The sequence below is a fragment of the Anoplophora glabripennis genome, unplaced genomic scaffold, assembly GCF_000390285.2.
Source record: "Anoplophora glabripennis isolate ALB-LARVAE unplaced genomic scaffold, Agla_2.0 scaffold485, whole genome shotgun sequence".
Lineage (NCBI taxonomy): Eukaryota > Metazoa > Arthropoda > Insecta > Coleoptera > Cerambycidae > Anoplophora > Anoplophora glabripennis.
In genome coordinates, this window is record NW_019416727.1 from 36,295 (window position 1) to 57,330 (window position 21,036).

At 32.2% G+C, this 21,036-nt stretch overlaps 1 protein-coding gene across 1 annotated transcript in view; it reads right to left on the bottom strand.

Annotated features, from left to right (window-relative positions):
- Positions 1-5,757: 5,757 nt before the first annotated feature.
- The window catches only part of LOC108913036, a gene marked incomplete at its 3' end in the record, with an annotated part of 154,251 nt that continues 138,972 nt past the window's right edge, over positions 5,758-21,036 (bottom strand). Inside the window, exon 3 of the mRNA XM_018718492.1 lies at positions 5,758-5,943. Coding sequence (XP_018574008.1) covers positions 5,758-5,943 — 186 coding nt within the window. The remainder of the gene's footprint in view (positions 5,944-21,036) is intronic.

Genomic DNA, 21,036 nt, shown 5'->3' on the forward strand with positions numbered 1-21,036 from the left:
GCGGTGACAACATTTTTAACATTAAAGCGAAGTTCCGCATTGTATTAACTATTTATTTTTCTGGAGTTTGAAATATCCTGAGAGAAAAAATTACTGTGACTTTGAAATCATTAATAATCAGTTTGTTCTAAATCATTGTTTCTAAAATATGCTACATAACCTTTTTTATGCAAGTCATATTAGATTTGTATATAATTCCTAATACGTACAATGTATTCTCAAAAAGAAAGTAGGTAGTGTTTATATTGAATATTCCTAGAGACTTGACCATAAGATAACAGAATTAAAATTAATTCGACGGTCAGGAAATAAAAGAAAATTAAACATCAGTCACTTCCACCAAACAAAAACTCGATTCTACGATTTCTCCGTCTTCCTGTACAAGGTTTTGTGACAATAAGTTTTTTCTTATAAAATACAATTTCTAGAAAAATATTCTAAGATGCTAGGTGGGCGTATTCTTAAAAATAAAGTATTCAAAACCAACCTGTTATGAGAGGTATAATGTGGGGTACGTGAGCCGCTGTCAAAAGAGAAGCGAAAATTTATGAGCCCTAAGCTATATGGGAACTGGGAACAGGGTTTAGTACCCTTGGACAGGTATAAGTCCGTCGAGAATTCTATTTTTTTATTAAAGGGACAGGTTAAATTAGTTTTTGTTAGACCTTTTCCGTGTGAAATGTGTAAAATCAAGTAGAATATAAAATAAATTAGACTTTCCGTTTAAAAGATTACTTATTTATTTATTTTTTCGTTGAAATATTATCCAGCGGATAAGTTACAGTATCAGAGAGACTACTTTGAAAGATGTACAGTAATAATTTATAAAAAGCCATATAGGTACAGTTGATTAGACTGTTTGCTTCAAAAGCTCAACAGCTCTGTTAGCATCAAACATGACACCAAGATCTCTCAAATATTTTGATCTTGTTGAATAAGGAATTTTGAAGTTTGTAGTCAGGTTTAAAATAATTTACTTGACCAGAGAACTTTTATTTATTACTTTCTTACTCAAATTTAATTTCGGTAAACAGTTTTAGGACATCATCAAACAGTGCACTCCGTTGAGATTTGATATTATGTCGTCAATACATAATATGTGTAAAAGTGGGCTCAAAATATATCCCTGAAGCACACCCGAGATCTCCATGAACTCTACTCATCCGGGGTTATGGAATTGAACACATTGATTCTGTTCTCTAGATATGATTTCAACATATTTGTGATTGGAATGGATAATTTAAATGTTTCTAATTTGTTCAATAACATGTAATATATAAAAAAGTATAAACAAATATATAAAGGGAGGTGAGACTTAATACTAGCACTGTATCAGCAATAATCAATGTATTTAACTTTGACTGAATCTCAACAACAGCGATGAGGCCAGCTGACCTAATCCAGATCTCTCGTTAGTTGCACTTGTCTGTAAGTCGACCAATCGAAGCAGACTTGCGAGATTATTTCAAAGCAGTTGTAAATGGCATTTAAAAAGGACTTAAAGGCAAATATAAAACTAGTAACTAGTCCTTACAATTAAGCCTCGGTGTTGTACGGAAACATTAGCAACAATTACGGTTGTTCGTAGCCTTGTACGTACCACGTTATTATTTATACATTCTGCGTTCCCTTTAGCCTTTCCGCGCTTTGCAATTTGTTTCAATTTTGCGAATATCCCGGAGTTCCACTTTTCAGCGCTATAAAATATAATATTAAGCAAAGAAACTGCTTCCTCGATATTAATATTAAATAGAAGTGAAATATTATTTGACCTAAATAATTAATGTAACGTCACTTTTTTATTTTTTGAAACAAAGGTTTAAGTAGACATCACATAAAGATAAAAAACTGAAACTTTTTCTGGCTGTTATAAATATTGACTGTCGAACCACAGACAAAATAGCTATCGCCACAGACCGCTCCTGGAATAGGCCAGTAGTTTTAAATTTCCGAATTGCCGGTAGAGTACACCACCAGCAGAATTTTAGGAAGAATCAAATACAGCGGCCCGCATACCTAAGCGTATCCTAGCAACATATAAACAAGACTTTGGTAATGTTGCCAGGCGTACTTACGGATTTCTTTTGTACACTTTTTTATCAATATCTGTTTTTTGCGTTACTGTATTTACTTCAATGTATGATGTAGGTATTGATAAAAATGTTTTTAAAGAATCAACGAATATCTATGTATGTATCATATGATATTCTGCAGTGGTGTTACAATTAAGTTATTTAATCATAATTTCGTTAATTAGCTACCTACTATTTTCATTTTTTGGTATTGAAATACTGCAGAAAATATATTTCCAAATAAACAAAATTCGTAATAATATTTTAAACAGCTTGTAATATAATTTTTTTAATATTTGATGATGACGATAAATTTATTTAATATACAAGGTGGGTTATTAGTACGTCGCGGAATGTAGGTACAGGTTTTTTTTTGTATTTTGACATCCACTTATAGGTTTAATAATTAAAGATAGAAAGAAACTTTAAATACAAATGTACGACTTTTCCTTTATTTCATTTGACATCAAAATTTACTGGCATAAAATATATATGTTTAAAATAAAAAAAATCATTAAAAAAAATTAAAATTCATCCTTATGAAAATAACAAACAACGCTTTTTATAACTAACCTTTACAACAACATAAGGAGAATAACTAAAAACGAAATAACATTAATATACCTACAATTTTTACAAATCAACATGCAAGTGATTGTGATGATACAGTTGAAAATATGTTTCAATTTACTATTAATTGCTTCAAAAACAAATTCAAAATTATCAAGCATTTCGTCCTGTATTTTTTTTCAATACTTGCAAATTTTCAGGTAAAAAAAATATGTCTAAAGGACTGACAATGAGATCGGGGCTGTTTTCTGGCCACCTAAGGTTTCTAATAATATTTTTTAGTGTTCGTTGACGGGATTCTTCCTCCAAAATAAATTTGCCAATATTCCTGAAGAACTTTTGCACATTATTGTTATTTGAATAATACAGTTAATTATGTTTTATTTTTCGTCATCAGAATAACCCAATGTAATTTTTTAAATTAAAATTAGTTGTTCTAGTAATGATAAATCCCATGTATTTTTAAAAGAAGGTTCGTTTCTGTCGTTTTTGTCTGATTGTGTGCGAGAGAGATAGAGTTATAGTGTGCGATAGAGATAGAGTGATTCTGTTCTCATAGAGAGCTTATCTCTCTCTCTCTCTGCTGCCTTCAGGAGTCTCCCCAGCAATTTCAGGACATCTAGGGAGGGAACGTGGGGTAGAGCGCGTGGCCTTGTTAAGCCTTCGTTATCGATCTATGATGTCACACAGTATAAGAAAAAAAAAATGGTTTTTGCTCGTAACTCGGAAATGGCTGGAAATATAAACAAATTTCCCTTTGGTTCTGAGTAGAGCACTCGGTGGGTGACGCAGAGCGGGGTGTCACAATATATTAAAGAAAAAAAAACAGTATTTGCTTTAGACTCTTTAGTATCAAAAAATCTCCCATGGTGAACAAATAAATCTCCCATGGTGAACGAGTGAAAAACGTCAAAACCCGCATGTCAAAAAAAAAATCGGGACCAACGGTGTGTGACGTCATAGGATAAAAAAGTGTTTATAACTCGGAAACGGTGCGTTGAATCGAAAAAATAATTGAAAAAATCTCCCCACACCTCTAGTTCTGTATGACAGTTCTGCGTTGAATGGAAAAGGTCCGAAGTCCATATGTGGAAAATAAATTTCGGAAAGAAGAGGTGTGTGAGGTGATACAGTAAAAAAGGTCTTATAATTCGGAAACGGTGCGTTGAATTGAAAAAATAATTAAAAAAATCTCCCCACTACTCTGGTTCTGATTGTCCGTTCTGCGTTGAATGGAAACGGTCCGAAGTCAGTATGTCGAAAAACAAAAAAGTTAGTTAGTTAAAAATTGCAACAGCAGTAGCGAACGCATTATCTTATCTCTGTATTGATTGATGATTTGTTGTTTTTTTTTAAATAAATTTCGTATTCAACTACTCCTTGAGGTTCCAGCAATTTTACATTGTGTTAATTTTTTTGAACACCTTGTGTCACAAATATGGGCACTACCAATGACATCCATAATATGCAACACTTGTGTCAATAAATAATTATTTACCTATCTAAAGAAATCAACAATAAGAGGCAGTACCCATCTAAGGATACACAATCTGTATAATGCAATTTTTTTAAACATAGGTTTTGATATCGTACCATATTGGAAGTCGACGCACAAATCTAAAAACATTACTTTCGAGTTTTTGAATTTTCCCATTCCAAGGTGATATAAAATAAATAATTAATTAGGTAAATTCATAGTTTTAATTCTAACTTGATTTATTTTATTTAACATTTAAGGCAAATGTGATATCCAAACACAAGATAAGTTCCATATCTCTTTAATTACATAATTGAAAGCATTAAATTTATTTAGCAGTTATTATTTGGCAACAAAGCCACCGCTGGAACTGCCGCCTATTAGCAAGTAGAAGAGTTACCACGCTAAATTTTATAGCTGGAAGCCGGCTAAGGAGACCCTGCTTCGGGTTGCCAATTTCCAGCATTTAAGTAGCAGTCTGTAGCGATACGCTATATTGTCTGTGGTCGAACTAATAGTAATTTCATTCTAACCAATTAAACATATATTTGGCACTATTTCTTTTTCTATCAGACCCATCAAATTCTATATCACTGTAATTTTGAGAAAATGCTCTGGCAGAAAATATAAAAATGGACGAAGCATTTCATATAAACACATAGGTACAATATTTAATTATTTTGTTTTTGGAATTGTCAAAATTCAATGGATGGTCCAAAACTTTTCGTGATGAAGCAATATAAGGTTCACCTCACAAAAATATCTGAACACCACGTGGCCCAACTTCCGTGTGTGGTCAATGAACCGCAATCCAACTAATTTTCGTGTGATGGTAACTGTTTAAGGCCAGTAAAAATTAATTCATTCAAATGAACGTCAGATAAAATTTTAATACCATCAATTTGAGGCATCTACTAAGAACCATTAAAGATGGTCTGCTTGGAATACTCGCATCTCGATTGTTTCAGCGTTAATGATGAAAGCTTTAACGGCAACTATATGGCCATCTCATCACACCTGTACGTTCTTAATCGTAACTTTGTGTTGTTCGTACTTGTGGGTATATCTACCAACGAATTTTGACAAATGAATTTTGATAATATTCAGATTGTAAACAGTGACTAAAATGATCGATGCCTTTCTATTTAGGATATTTAGCAAATCAGGTATTTAAATTACTGTTTCGAACAATTTTGATTTTGGTTGAGGTCGAGCGAACATATAATTTTAAATTCCTTTGCGATATATCTTATGGTCCAAAAAATTGACAGTTATGCTTTTAAAATAATTAATTCAACAGGAATTAGGATTATTATAAGTTCAGATAAAGGTCTAACGAACCATCATATCAAACAATAATTTAAATACTACTACGAGGAGTCTAGATTCCGAAGGTCGGCGAAACCCGAGAGAAATTTAAAGCGAAGATCATTGCAGGAGTTCTGTGAAGCCATCCTAACAGGCGTTCGAACGTCTACCCTGGTACCTTGCAACTCATTAACCAGGGATGGATATTTGACCATCATATGTTATATGCTTCAAATTATTTCTCGTTGCATTGCACAAAGCCTTTTGCATATTACAAACCCGCATCTTCATTAACAACATACAATTCCGGTTAATAAAATAGGGACTTACCTTGAGATGTTGTAGAAGTTTCTCAGCTTGCACGCAGAACTCGTTCTCGAATCTCTGTAAACACCCGTGATATTCACAAACCAGCAAATCCCTGGCTTGCCTGATTAAACATTTTCGCGAATGTTCATAATTCTTGTATAAACTGCCAAAATATTTATCAACCAAGATTTCCACGTCGCTTTTCACCTGAAACAAAGCGCTCTTTATAAATTATGTAAGTAGAGAAGGGAGAAACAAGTTTAAGTACGTGAAAATTTTATGAAAACCTCTATTGAGTTGTTTAGCTTTGCTTGCAACTTTACCATAAAAACAGACACGAAGGTTTATCGTGTAAAGAATCACCTCTATATAAAGAGTAAATTAAAACAGAATTATTTTAAAGAGAGAAATTAATTAAGAACAAAACTTGTAAAGATAAATGTCTATCAGAATTACATATTTCTAAAACAAAACGCTACTTTGAAATTATTAAATACTCTGCATATAGTAAGCGTCATCTATGATTAAGTTGTATGATTAAGTCACCACAGAAGATGACGTATGGTAAACGTTCCTAAGCTTGTATATATGCTCAGTTACACTGTTGGAAGAACGGTTCCATTCGTTCCATGGCCTTAGAACTTACAATACGAATCGAAATCAATATCAGATGGGCCCGCTAGCGGGTCAGACCCCACAGAGCTTGGCCCGAGAATAACAGAGTCAGATTAAATCTTCCCAGCTAAATCTAAGGAGGTCCTAACTTTGTATCTAGTCGTTCATATGTTCAACTTGTAACGAGAAAATTTATTTCACCATTACATATTTTTATTAATTTTGGAGGTTTCCGGGGGTAGTTTGAACTCCTGAAACAGTACGCGATAATCTATAGACAATAATTGTTTTTATTACTAATTATACTGGTGTTTCAGTTATGATGTCCTTAATTTTAACCACGTTTTCGGAAGGCCTAACAAAGACAGAAAATAATTAGAAAAAAAATTTCTTGGCCTTTTAAAAAATGAGCAATTACCCCTTCTCTAACTCGGCGCTCCACTTCGTAATAGGGAACGCGCCGCGCAGGCCAGCGAAGTGCACAGCGACCCGACGTTGTAGAGAAACAGCTGATTTCCTAGTCGTCGTCTCGTCCAGTTTTGCAATTCGGTGTATTTTTAACTTTTGACTAGCAAATTTATTTGCCTAGATTTTATTAAATTACGTCAAACATCGTCAGAGATATCTGTAGATACAAATATGATTTATTTTTCAAAATTTTAACAAATTATATCTCAAAAATCAATAGCTTCATATTCTTACAATTAGTTCATAAAGTATCTTAACTTTGTAGTCCAAAATTATCCAAGGAACAATATCGTGCGCATAAAAAAAACAAAAGTATGATTATATACTTTAATATTTTTTTATATTTTTACTAAATTTCTGAAAAGTCTCTATTTTTTATACAGGGTGATTCACAAATGGTGACCAAAAATGAAACCTCTTATACTTTGGTGAATTTTAAGGGAATCTTTCCTGTAAAGTTTTTATCTAAAAAGTAGTATTTATATAAACATTGTCCAAAATTTGAGAGCGTTTCCTAAAATTTACATGCTCCAGTGGCGGAGATACAGGGTATCGGTGGCATATTGTTCTAAATAATATTGTACACCACTGCTTTATGGTAACAACCATGATATTTTCGGATTTGTCTTTAAATTTTCTACAAATTACTACCTACTCTCTTATGTTTTTTTTTAAAAAAACTGATTTTCGAGTAAAACTAAGAAACGAACTGAAACACTTTCAATTAAATGACATGACAAGCACTAATCATTGGGTTATTTATTCGAATAAAGAAATTAATAACATTAGTCATCATTTTAATGATTTTATTTGAGTACATGCTCAAAAATACTTCCATTACCACGAACACAGGCGCGACATCTTTTTAGTAACGAAAATTTAATTTGTTCGAAATTTATTGTTGCTTGAATCTGAAGAAAAGCATCATTTATTTTTTCTTCTAACTTCTCAGAATGTCAAAGTTGCTATCGCAGCCCACTATGTAATTTTAAAAAGCATTATATTCAAATATCGTGTATTCTCAGTTCGTTTTTTAAATTTTATATAAAATTAACATTATTCATAGACAGCTGATACTTTTGTTTATATCTATACAAATTGTAGTACACTTAAGATATGCACACTACATGTACTGAGAACTTTACATCCCCAAATGCTTATAACTCACCGCCACATTAATGGCCTATTAAATACATAAATCGTTATGAAAAATAATATATAGACAGCAAGCACGCACATGAAATTAAACTAACCCTTCTGTTCAAAACAACTATGGCGATTTATGGTGGTTAACCAAATAAGAAAACACAATAAATTATCAACCGAAACTAACACATTTAACAATTTCTCTATTCATATTCTCCAGGGGATGGTTAAAATTTGATTTATGTGCTTGCATTGGCGAAAATTCCGCCGACACATTTACAGTAAATAAATAGTGAGGTTGCCTCTTGGAGCGTTATGCTTATTAAAAGGCGTAATGGTTTAGTTACATTAAATGGGGGAAATCTAGAAGGCCATAGGGGCTCGTTATCTAATACCAGGGGTCATGAGCATGGGGGTAAATGCTTTTTATAATCGGTCTTTAAGTTATAAACTGGGGTCTCGGTGGTCGTATTCCAAGATCATGTTTCTTTCAGAGTATTAAATGTCGGATTTATAGATGTACCTAATAATAAATTTAAGATTAGTAATGGATTTTTGAAATTATTAATGGCAAGAAAAATCATGAAAAAACATTGAAACACAGTTGAAAATACAGTTTTCTTGAGGCAGCTCGACTATATTAGTAAAAATAGGACGCCCAGTGCATACTTTGTATAGTCTTTCCGATCTCAATTGAAGACCAAAGAGCTAAGCAGTATATACAGGTCTGGACGAACTAAACGTAGAGGTGATAGAAATGTATACGCCCAGTCGAAGAACGCGCGCTCGGGTAAACGGCGTACAAACACAGCCGCACTGGGCAACTAGGCCGTAAATTTCAGTTGTTGATAAATTGCCTAGCACTGTAGTGCAGCAATGCAGAATTTCGTGTGATTCAGGTAATTTTAATTTATTATAGGCACCTTCTATTAATCATTCATATTACAAAAGCGAAAGGAAGAAATAAGAGGGATATTTACTATTAATTTCAACATGGCATTTTGGAGACCTTTTAAAACGGAACAAAACCGGTTGTGGATGAAACAGATTTAGAATTTAAAAATAAAGATTTACATATTCAAAATATTGACGGTTGTTTAAAAAACGAAAAATATGAAAAATCAGATAATGAATTTGTAAATAGAATTCACATAAGTATTAACTAAAGTTTCAATGCGTCAATCAAATTGCGTAAAGAGGAAGCGAAAATAAAAATTTAGAAATATCGATATGACAAGAGACCTAATTCGTCGGACGCTTTATAATTTATATAAAGAAAAAATATGTTGTTGGTCAAATGAACATATAATAGAAATTTTCTACACATTATATACAAATTATTATAATTTTTTNTTTCTTTCAGAGTATTAAATGTCGGATTTATAGATGTACCTAATAATAAATTTAAGATTAGTAATGGATTTTTGAAATTATTAATGGCAAGAAAAATCATGAAAAAACATTGAAACACAGTTGAAAATACAGTTTTCTTGAGGCAGCTCGACTATATTAGTAAAAATAGGACGCCCAGTGCATACTTTGTATAGTCTTTCCGATCTCAATTGAAGACCAAAGAGCTAAGCAGTATATACAGGTCTGGACGAACTAAACGTAGAGGTGATAGAAATGTATACGCCCAGTCGAAGAACGCGCGCTCGGGTAAACGGCTTACAAACACAGCCGCACTGGGCAACTCGGCCGTAAATTTCAGTTGTTGATAAATTGCCTAGCACTGTAGTGCAGCAATGCAGAATTTCGTGTGATTCAGGTAATTTTAATTTATTATAGGCACCTTCTATAAATTATTCATATTACAAATGCGAAACGAAGAAATAAGAGGGATATTTACTATAATAATTTCAACATGGCATTTTGGAGACCTTTTAAAACGGAACAAAACCGGTTGTCGATGAAACAGATTTAGAATTTAAAAATAAAGATTTACATATTCAAAATATTTACGATTGTTTAAAAAACGAAGAATATGAAAAATCAGATAATGAATTTATAAATAGAATTCACATAAGTATTAACTAAAGTTTCAATGTTCACAATTTTTCGTGTTATTAGACAACAATATATCATTGCGTAAAGAGGAAGCGAAAATAAAAATTTAAAAATATCGATGATATGACGAGAGACCTAATTCGTCGGACGCTTTATAATTTATATAAGGAAAAAATATGTTGTTGGTCAAATGAACATATAATAGAAATTTTCTACACATTATACACAAATTATTATTTTTTACCTTTAGCAGAAAAAACTTTTTTAGGGGCGCCTATGAAACTCATTAAATTTTATTACTAGGCATTTTCATGTTCAATTGACTACCGAAAGACTATACTTAATATTGAATTTTAATTTTCTTCTTTTCTTGGAATACCTACATGGATTAAAATTCCTTAATTTCAGGCAGTAAAGTAAGGCTTTTATTCCTTAGGGATTACATTTACTTTAGAATCGTTTGAATTCATAAAAAAGTACGAGTTACTACAGCTTCATTTTTTATATAATCTTCCTGAATCAGCTGTTCATTATTATTAAAGGTACTTCTGTTTTGTGTTCATCTGCAACAAATAAAACTGTGAAATGTAATAATTCTTTAGAAAAACTTTAATGTACGATCAAAGCAGTAATTTTTTTTGAAACGCTTCTTTCTATTTTAGTTATTTATTATTTGTTAGGTCTACTACAGAAATGTATCAAATGAGTTTATTGCAGACAATACATTATCTGTAGCTATTAAATTTGATATATTCAGACACACCTATAAACTGACTACGTGGCACATTTAATTTATAACAGATGCAAAATCCGTCGACAGATGGCCATGGGGCATCCACCTACACTTTGAAGAGTCTACCGTCGAAAACAGGGGCAATACAGCTGATGCTAACGGAAAAGGGTTCTCATTACGTTTATCAACTTTATAATGACAATGAAAACTCGTTGATAAAACCCCTTTCTTGCCTTTAATTATGTTATAAAGTGAAAGCGAGCATATGTCAGACTCGAACGTTGAATATCCATTTTGTAGTGATCGACACAAAGATGTGTAACAAAAGTTAGGAATGTTGAACGTGGAACAAACACAAATAAATATTGCAAAAAACGCCAATACAGATTTTTATTTTTCAAGTTGTTTAGAGTTTGTTTGTTAACAATCTCGTTAAATTTAACGTTTAATTGTTTTTAAATAATGATTCCAAGGTCTTTTTTTGTTGGCAGCTTCCAGTCTTTCCATGAGAACTTGGCTTTGACTGACATTGCAGCCGCTACATATTATACTCAGATGAAATTTTATAAAAATACGATAGAACCCTTTAGCCCAATGGCAACTATAATAAAATAATAAAACCTAAACCGGCCTAAATTATTTTAACGTCATAGTTGTCGATAATATCACCTTCATATTTCTGAATCTATAAGTACATTCAATATAAATTTATTGTCTTATACATCAGTCTAAATTCAAGCAGTGAGCAATTTGAAAATATGTATACCTTCAGTTTGGTAAAATCGGTTACGATATTCAACATGGCTTTGTTCCCAAACGTTTAACATCTACTAGTCTTTGTTGATTGAGCATATACGTTATATGAGTATATAATCATCATAATATTTGAGGCGTTTGAAAAAGGAACGCAAATAGATGCGATTTACACCGACCTTCAAGTTGACCACGATATACTGCCAAACATATTATGCCTATAAAGCTAATTTATTTCCTACATACATTTTCAGTAAAATATAATGGTATCACTTAAAATGAATATAAAGTTTATTCCGGTATGCTCCAAGGTTCGAACTTGGGGCCGTTACCGTTTCTTTACTTTATTAATGACCTACCAAATATCATGCGTCATTCAAGATGTCGTATATTTGCAGATAAATTGGAAATGTATAGAATAATTCTTACTGAAAATTTATTTTCTTGCAATGATTGCCGCTGGGTAATCGTTTTCTTTGTAGAGATCTATGACTGGAATTTGAAATAAATACATTGGGTAACAGACGTATTATAGCAACTTTAACATTCGGTTATAAAATTTGCTACATAGTTTCAATTTGTTGGCTTTGTTTCAGTTTAACGGTTCTCCTAGTTATGTCCCACATATTGTGATGTTTCATTTGATGAATCTGGTTTTGGCTAATACCGTTGACTTTACACGTAGGTATTCGATATCTTTAAAAGATGTTAGTAATATTTTCGCCATTAACTAACTGTTGACACTGATATTCTCACTGATTATATTTTGGGGTTTCCTAGTTTTCTTTTGTTTTTTGTTTATAATTTTGTTTTCTCTATTTAACTTGTTAGTTTTATATACCAGGAAAATTTGTACATTAACTTCATTCGTATGTTAAAAATACTTTGTAACTACTTCGTCTTCAGTGTAATTGTACAATTTGCCTCTTCGAGAAATAAATACAATGATATAACGAATTTAATTGTACTATTTTGCACCGACGTTCATGTATTCGCATCAATAAAGTGTGAATGATGGTCACTATCGCCAATAATCGTACATTTGGGCTGTCAGTATAGGTCCTGAGTTATTGTAAATGATAGGGTTCCAAGCTGTTATTTATTCCCTCGAAAATTTACGAGACTTAAACTTATGAATAAAACATCGTAATATTTTGATTTATTCTTTCTTGATACACAATTTGTGAGGTCAAGTACACCAACTGGAGAAGAGGTTAAATGGGAAATATTAAGCGGTGTAACTATCGCCTATAATGACGTGTAATATTTACATAAAGCAGCACAGTTACATATACCGCCGCAAGTGTACAGAGGTATATTCGGCAGGGTCAAGGACAAAACGTGTATAATATTTGAGTTTCTGTTTATGGTCCTAATGCCAAAAGTGAAAGATTGTCTTTTTCGTCGGGAATACAAAGGACATTTATTTTATGACAATCTACTTTGAAAGAGACATACAGTATGTCCGCAGATTGAGTTTACATGAGGACAAATGGATCAAAAAGTGAAAGATAGAAAAAACGCATTATTGATAGAAGTTTGTGCTTCAAAATGGATAAGAGTCACATTATCAAAAATTTAATTTAAGCATTCCCTAGCACATCTCTAATCACAGTACCTACTGATTCCTAAAATAATAATTACAATTAAGGACATACTTGTCATTGTCTTTGTTTAATGAAGTAATTATTTAATGCAAAATAAGTAAATTAAGTAAATTTAAAATATAAAACAAGAAATCATAGATTCCAAAAGCTTGGCCTCAATACATAATTTTAATTCTGAACGATAATTTTCAATAAAATGGGTATCTCCCAATTTTAAAAATAATAGTACTTGTGCTCTGTTGTACGTAGTAGGAAAGTGTCATTTAAAAGACATATCAGAAATTAAAAATAATGCACCTGAGATGCCATTAATATGTTACTTGAAAAAACTCATATGCTAATTATCTGGCATTGCATTTTTTAAGTAATGGTTTATTCTACTGATTAACAGTTTATTGCATCTCGTCCTTCAACTCAACTTTACTCTCCGTTACTTCAGATAAATGAAATCGAAGATATTGATTGAGTTCCAACCTGAGAAAATATTAAGCAATTCAATGACTGACTGCATTGACGGAGCCGCTGGCCACTCCCATTGTGGGAACATTATACAAATTAAGTTTCAGATACGCTAGAGAGTAATATAGAAACTCCACACAAGCAATTACTTTTCTACTAATGTGGTTAACTATGTCAAAGACGAGAGTGAAATTTTGAACATTTTGAACGGTAATGCGCGTGGAATAGTATGTTAAGATCCATGTTAGTTAAATATCGTTTGTTTGTTTACATTTCCAAATAGGTATGTATGGCACATAATGTTTTCATAGCTGCAAGTCAGAAGTCGTCCCAAATAAATTATGAACTCCCACATACGATAATTTTATATATAAAAAACGAATGGTCCTTGAAAATGAAAGTAAAAACGTTTTCAAAACGTAGACTAAGTGTTTTTTGCGCGATCAGGTAATTTGACACTTTTACGGATTTGTTGGGACATTTGTAAGTGATGTTTACAAATTAGCGATTAGCTCAGAAGGCGGCAAGTAAACTAATAAACGTAGAATTTAAAAAATCCATTTTTATTATAGGCAAAATTAAAATTACAATTTAGACAATTATTAAAGTTTATTGGAGCAATAGAATTCGGGTTTAAAACGCGTTCTCTTCTGATGGTGCTATAGTTGCTTCACATTTTGTAGTAACACTCTAGGCTGCGATATCACTTTCTGTCGCCGTAGAATTTCCTTGATAATTTCTATATAAAATCTTGTTTGGAAATTGATTTTTATTTTCCACACAGTCTTCGATATATCCCTCAGCTGCAGAGGACGAACACCACCCACCGTGCCTTTTAAGGCCTAAAGTATCTATTCATTGGTTTGCCAGATTAGTGGCAGAATTTAGTAGTCAGTTCATAAGCTTTCTGAAGACATTATGTTTTCATTTATTGAAACAAAATACGAAAGCTTTACCTTTTCTGATATCTCTCTTTGGACTTCTCGGGAATTATGCCAGAACATATTACTTGCCAAGCGCTTTCCAGGTCTGAATCGTCCCTTTCTTGAATCATAAGTTGCAAGCAACTTAAATTGAGGCAAATATATTATCTTGGAGAAATTTTTTTGTTGCCCACTGATGTAAATATACTGACTCATATTATCAACCGGCTATTTACAATTAGTTTTGTTTGGTGTTTATTTTCATGATGGCTATTAAAAATAATTATCACCCAATAATTAGTGAACCAATACTTAGTGGACATTTTAATGCTCTCCACATAATTTTATAAAATTATCTTCACTAATAGTTTTTTATGAACATGAACAGTCCAATCTTCAGACTCTTTTACGTCTCCTATCAACCAACCTACCACGTCGCAGTCATCATATTGTGACGTAAGTAGTATATCTTCGATGTCAACTTTGAATATTAGGGATAATGAAAAGTATGAAGAATGAATATATTAAACATTTTAGTAATGATACCCCAAGAAAGAAGAAATAAAATATGTATGAAGTTAGGCAGCTTTCCTTCATTTCCAAAAAACAAAATAAAAAGATAACCCGCAGCAGATAAACAGTACACCCAAGCTACAGAAAAATAAAATTGTGTATCATGTATTAACAAACTTTTTGAATGTGAACATACATAAGAACTTGTGGGGACTGTATGTGAAAAGTATATCGGTGTAAGAATAAATCATGATGTGAAATCTACTAAAATACAAATATTAAATAAACTAATAATATAAAGTTTATTCCGGTATGCTCCAAGGTTCGAACTTGGGGCCGTTACCGTTTCTTTACTTTATTAATGACCTACCAAATATCATGCGTCATTCAAGATGTCGTATATTTGCAGATAAATTGGAAATGTATAGAATAATTTTTACTGAAAATTTATTTTCTTGCAGTGATTGCCGCTGGGTAATCGTTTTCTTTGTAGAGATCTATGACTGGAATTTGAAATAAATACATTGGGTAACAGACGTATTATAGCAACTTTAACATTCGGTTATAAAATTTGCTACATAGTTTCAATTTGTTGGCTTTGTTTCAGTTTAACGGTTCTCCTAGTCCCACATATTGTGATGTTTCATTTGATGAACCTGGTTTTGGCTAATACCGTTGACTTTACACGTAGGTATTCGATATTTTTAAAAGATGTTAGTAATATTTTCGCCATTAACTAACTGTTGACACTGATATTCTCACTGATTATATTTTGGGGTTTCCTAGTTTTCTTTTGTTTTTTTTTTATAATTTTGTTTTCTCTATTTAACTTGTTCGTTTTATATACCAGGAAAATTTGTACATTAACTTCATTCGTATGTTAAAAATACTTTGTAACTACTTCGTCTTCAGTGTAATTGTACAATTTGCCTCTTCAAGAAATAAATACAATGATATAACGAATTTAATTGTACTATTTTGCACCGACCGACGTTCATGTATTCGCATCAATAAAGTGTGAATGATGGTCACTATCGCCAATAATCGTACATTTGGGCTGTCAGTATAGGTCCTGAGTTATTGTAAATGATAGGGTTCCAAGCTGTTATTTATTCCCTCGAAAATTTACGAGACTTAAACTTATGAATAAAACATCGTAATATTTTGATTTATTCTTTCTTGATACACAATTTGTGAGGTCAAGTACACCAACTGGAGAAGAGGTTAAATGGGAAATATTAAGCGGTGTAACTATCGCCTATAATGACGTGTAATATTTACATAAAGCAGCACAGTTACATATACCGCCGCAAGTGTACAGAGGTATATTCGGCAGGGTCAAGGACAAAACGTGTATAATATTTGAGTTTCTGTTTATGGTCCTAATGCCAAAAGTGAAAGATTGTCTTTTTCGTCGGGAATACAAAGGACATTTATTTTATGACAATCTACTTTGAAAGAGACATACAGTATGTCCGCAGATTGAGTTTACATGAGGACAAATGGATCAAAAAGTGAAAGATAGAAAAAACGCATTATTGATAGAAGTTTGTGCTTCAAAATGGATAAGAGTCACATTATCAAAAATTTAATTTAAGCATTCCCTAGCACATCTCTAATCACAGTACCTACTGATTCCTAAAATAATAATTACAATTAAGGACATACTTGTCATTGTCTTTGTTTAATGAAGTAATTATTTAATGCAAAATAAGTAAATTAAGTAAATTTAAAATATAAAACAAGAAATCATAGATTCCAAAAGCTTGGCCTCAATACATAATTTTAATTCTGAACGATAATTTTCAATAAAATGGGTATCTCCCAATTTTAAAAATAATAGTACTTGTGCTCTGTTGTACGTAGTAGGAAAGTGTCATTTAAAAGACATATCAGAAATTAAAAATAATGCACCTGAGATGCCATTAATATGTTACTTGAAAAAACTCATATGCTAATTATCTGGCNAAAATATTGCTTAATTCGGACCCGTTCAAAGTATGCGCGGTCAGATTACCTCACACACCCCATTTCCCTGCAATTTGGCTTTATCGGTTTCCGTGCTTTGGTATAGGAAACGTACACTCTATGTGCTCTGTGCTGGATATTAAGTGTGTTACTGGTTTCGGACATTTGGAGATCTCGACTTCATCTCGATCTCTAAACATATCCTCAACTAGTAAAGAACATTTACTGACCTTAATACATTACAGTGATATAGATATAGATTTTGAAGTAAAGAATATGTTTATTAAAAATAACACCCAGTGATTTTTGTGGCGCACTACTACTTACTGTTTCTTGTTTAATTTTCAATTTGCAATGGGGAAAAGTACCATATATAAAATAGTATTCGTGCACTCACCTACACGATTGTTCCATGTTAGTTAAATATCGTTTGTTTGTTTACATTTCCAAATAGGTATGTATGGCTCATAATGTTTTCGTAGCTGCAAGTCAAAAGTCGTCCCAAATAACACGATTGTATATCTTTATATTTTCTACTTCCCTGGAGTGTCTTTTTTGCATATTTTAATTTTATCCTAAATTAACAGTGTTTGTGTGAACAAATTCTTCAGGAAATATTATGTATGAAATAAATATCGCCTTATATTTGTCTATCGTGTATATTCGCTGTTAATTAAAAGTTGAGACTAGTGAAAAGGGTTCATTCCTGACAATATGGACATTTGCGTTTCGAGTTTCCCACGATGTGATTGGAATGTAAAATGTAATCATTCCTTTTAACATTTTTATGTCATCGAACCAACTAGTTGATCTAAATCCAATGTGCGCCTGTATTATCATCCAGTTTATGACACATATCGTAATAAATGACCGAGTATTTAGGTCAGAAACGTTACTTCATTTTACATCATCCTCGTCAATAAAGATAATGGATAAGAGAGTCGTTTCTCTTTGAGTGCCTTTTAAAAACAAAGCATCAGTCAAAGGTTGCCTAATTATTAGACCTGCGCCTACATGAACATCAGTTGAGATAATATTTTGTCCTTAAACCTTGATCAGATATTTTCTACACCAATTTATTCTGAGGTAAATTAAAATTTTCTTTCAGCATAGCCGCCTAAACAACAGTGGTCACAACGGTTTCAAACTAGTTCTACCTTAATTGGAATAGATATTACGGAAGACAAACCTTCATTAGATTTAGATATTTTTTCCTTAAGTACCTAGAAATACATTCGAATCATTAAGATAAATTTTAGTGCCAGATAAAGCAAATGTGGTTAACTTTTTACAGGTATTCGTTTTGAAATCGCTACGAATAATTATACTACATCTATGCTGAAGTAAAACATAAATAATTGTGAAAGAAATTGTCTTGTTGTACAGGGTGTCTCAAACTCGATAGTATGGGCCTACTGTGAGGATACAAAAAATTTAAATAAATGTGGTGTTAAATGGGATGAGATAAGCTCCATTTTCAATCGAAAGTATTATCTTTGGGATTTGGCAGAAACGACTATAGTCTGTTTAGAAATGAAAGAGAGTAATAAAAGCTTATTATATATGCAAATCGTAAATAAATGTAGTACTGGTGCTTATATTCAATATTTTTATATTATGTATTATCGGTATAGATGAGGTGTACTTTTAAAAAAACTTTGTGTGACCGGGTTGTACTAAATTGTAGCAGGTAGCTAAAATTTAATCCCCGACAATCCGTCTTTGTCTATGCCGCTTCAATTTCTCGGTCCATTTCTCTTATAAGTAAACAATATAAAAACAGCATTTCAAAACATGAGGCTACTTTAAGCATCATAACCGGGTTAAGAGGGTTTTTAGTAATTCAAATAAAATTATTCAATATTATTATCAAAATATTTATTTAAATCTAATGAATAGACTTTTATTCCACTCAAAATTAAATGTATTTTGAAAATTCAATTTATGGTGAGTAAATGTAGAGTTGTATAAATGTACAATAAAGAAAATAAAAAAGTAGGTATATTAAATTTCATCCTCTGAACATTCTGATGAATTATCTACGTCTCCTAGATTGATAACGATAGGTTCCACAGTAACGTCAATTAAATTATCGAGTTCCCACTTTTCCACGATGTCGTCAACACTGTTGGTAGGATTTTGGTGTTTCAATGCATTAAATACATTTAATATAATAATCTTCTCATTCTGAGACAGCGCGCATCTTTTCACGCGTTTAACAGGTACGTAATCTGATAAGCTCGAGATTTTACCCAAACAATATTATATCCACTGGCACAATAGTCACTAAACAGAAGTCGAATTTTACTCTACTGCACTAGCACGTCTTCGTATATTCAGCTCTAAGACTGGATTGATCTGTCACAATACACTGGCTCCTGCCCTATGATGTATCCAGTAAAATGTACACCCATTACCTGTTAGCATTAGTGTTACCCGAAAGTTACCTGAAACGAAATATTACCACGCCCATGGCCGGTTCTTATCTCGGGGTTTTATTACTCTCTTTCATTTCCAAACAGACTATAGTGACATCATCAATTTTATTTTTTCCAAAAACATTACCGAATTTTTTTACTGTTAAAAATCTCTCTTTTCTCTAATAAACTTTTATTAAAGAAATTTTTCTGTTTTACTTCCCGTAAGTTATAAGCAATATCGTCCTAAAGAGTCTCAAAAGAAATACAGCAGAATAGTCATATTAGCGGTGGAAAGATCAAGTAGTCGTTGAAAAATAATTGAATGTTCGTTGTTTAAAGTGCATAAATGTCAATAAGAATAAATAAAAGGTTTAAACTCGATTTTAACACAGTTAAATCAAAAGGTGATGATAACAATAACTAAACTTAAAAAATGAGGCAAACGCTTTCATACTACAAACATATTACAATCTATTCTCTCATTTCAAGACACATATCCAATCTTCGCCTGATTTCTTTGTGGGCTGCGTTTATTAACATTTCGCCGTTTAACTCATTGCAAGCGTTTGTGATTTTTTCTTTCAAATGATTAATATCTCGCGAAGGTGTTTTGCAAACCTTATTTTTTGAAACCTCCCATAAAAAAATCGAGGAGTGTTAGATCTGATGACTTTCCGGGCAACTGAATAGGTCCATTAACTCCAATCCATTTTTCTGGGGAAGTATTATCTAAATATTGCTGCACTACAATTTTTCCGAACATTAAATGCATCTTCATTTTGTCGCGAGGTCGCCTCCAATCTTGTAAAGGTTCTATGATCAGGAATGAGGCGCTCTGGATACCTTTTTCGATGTGACTCTACAGCTCTTCTTGATTTTTTTGCGACTCGCCGTAAATTAGCAACATATTAACTTTTTCTTTCATTCGCATCAAATTCTAATCGTTGGAGAAAAGTATATTTAGTATACCGGCATCAAATTACTATTGTAGCCAAAGACTTACATNGAAACGAAATATTACCACGCCCATGGCCGGTTCTTATCTCGGGGTTTTATTACTCTCTTTCATTTCCAAACAGACTATAGTGACATCATCAATTATATTTCTTCCAAAAACATACCCAAATTTTTTTACTATTAAAAAGCTCTCTTTTCTCTAATAAACGTTTATTAAAGAAATTTTTCTGTTTTACTTCCCGTAAGTTATAAACAATATCGCCCTAAAGAGTCTCAAAAGAAATACAACAGAAAAGTCACATTAGCGGTGGAAGGATCAAGTAGTCGTTGAAAAATATTTGAATGTTCGTTGTTTAAAGTGCATAAATGTCATTAAGAATAAATAAAAGGTTTAAACTCGATTTTAACACAGTTAAAACAAAAGGTGATGATAACAATAACTAAACTTAAAAAATGGGGCAAACGCTTTCATACTACAAATATATTACAATCTATTCTCTCATTTCAAGACACATATCCAATCTTCGCCTGATTTCTTTGTGGGCTGCGTTTATTAACATTTCACCGTTTAACTCATTACAAGCGTTTGTAATTTTTTCTTTCAAACGATTAATATCTCGCGAAGGTGTTTTGTAAACCTTATTTTTTAAAACCCCCCATAAAAAAAATCGAGGAGTGTTAGATCTGGTGACTTTCCGGGCCACTGAGTAGGTCCATTAACTCCAATCCAT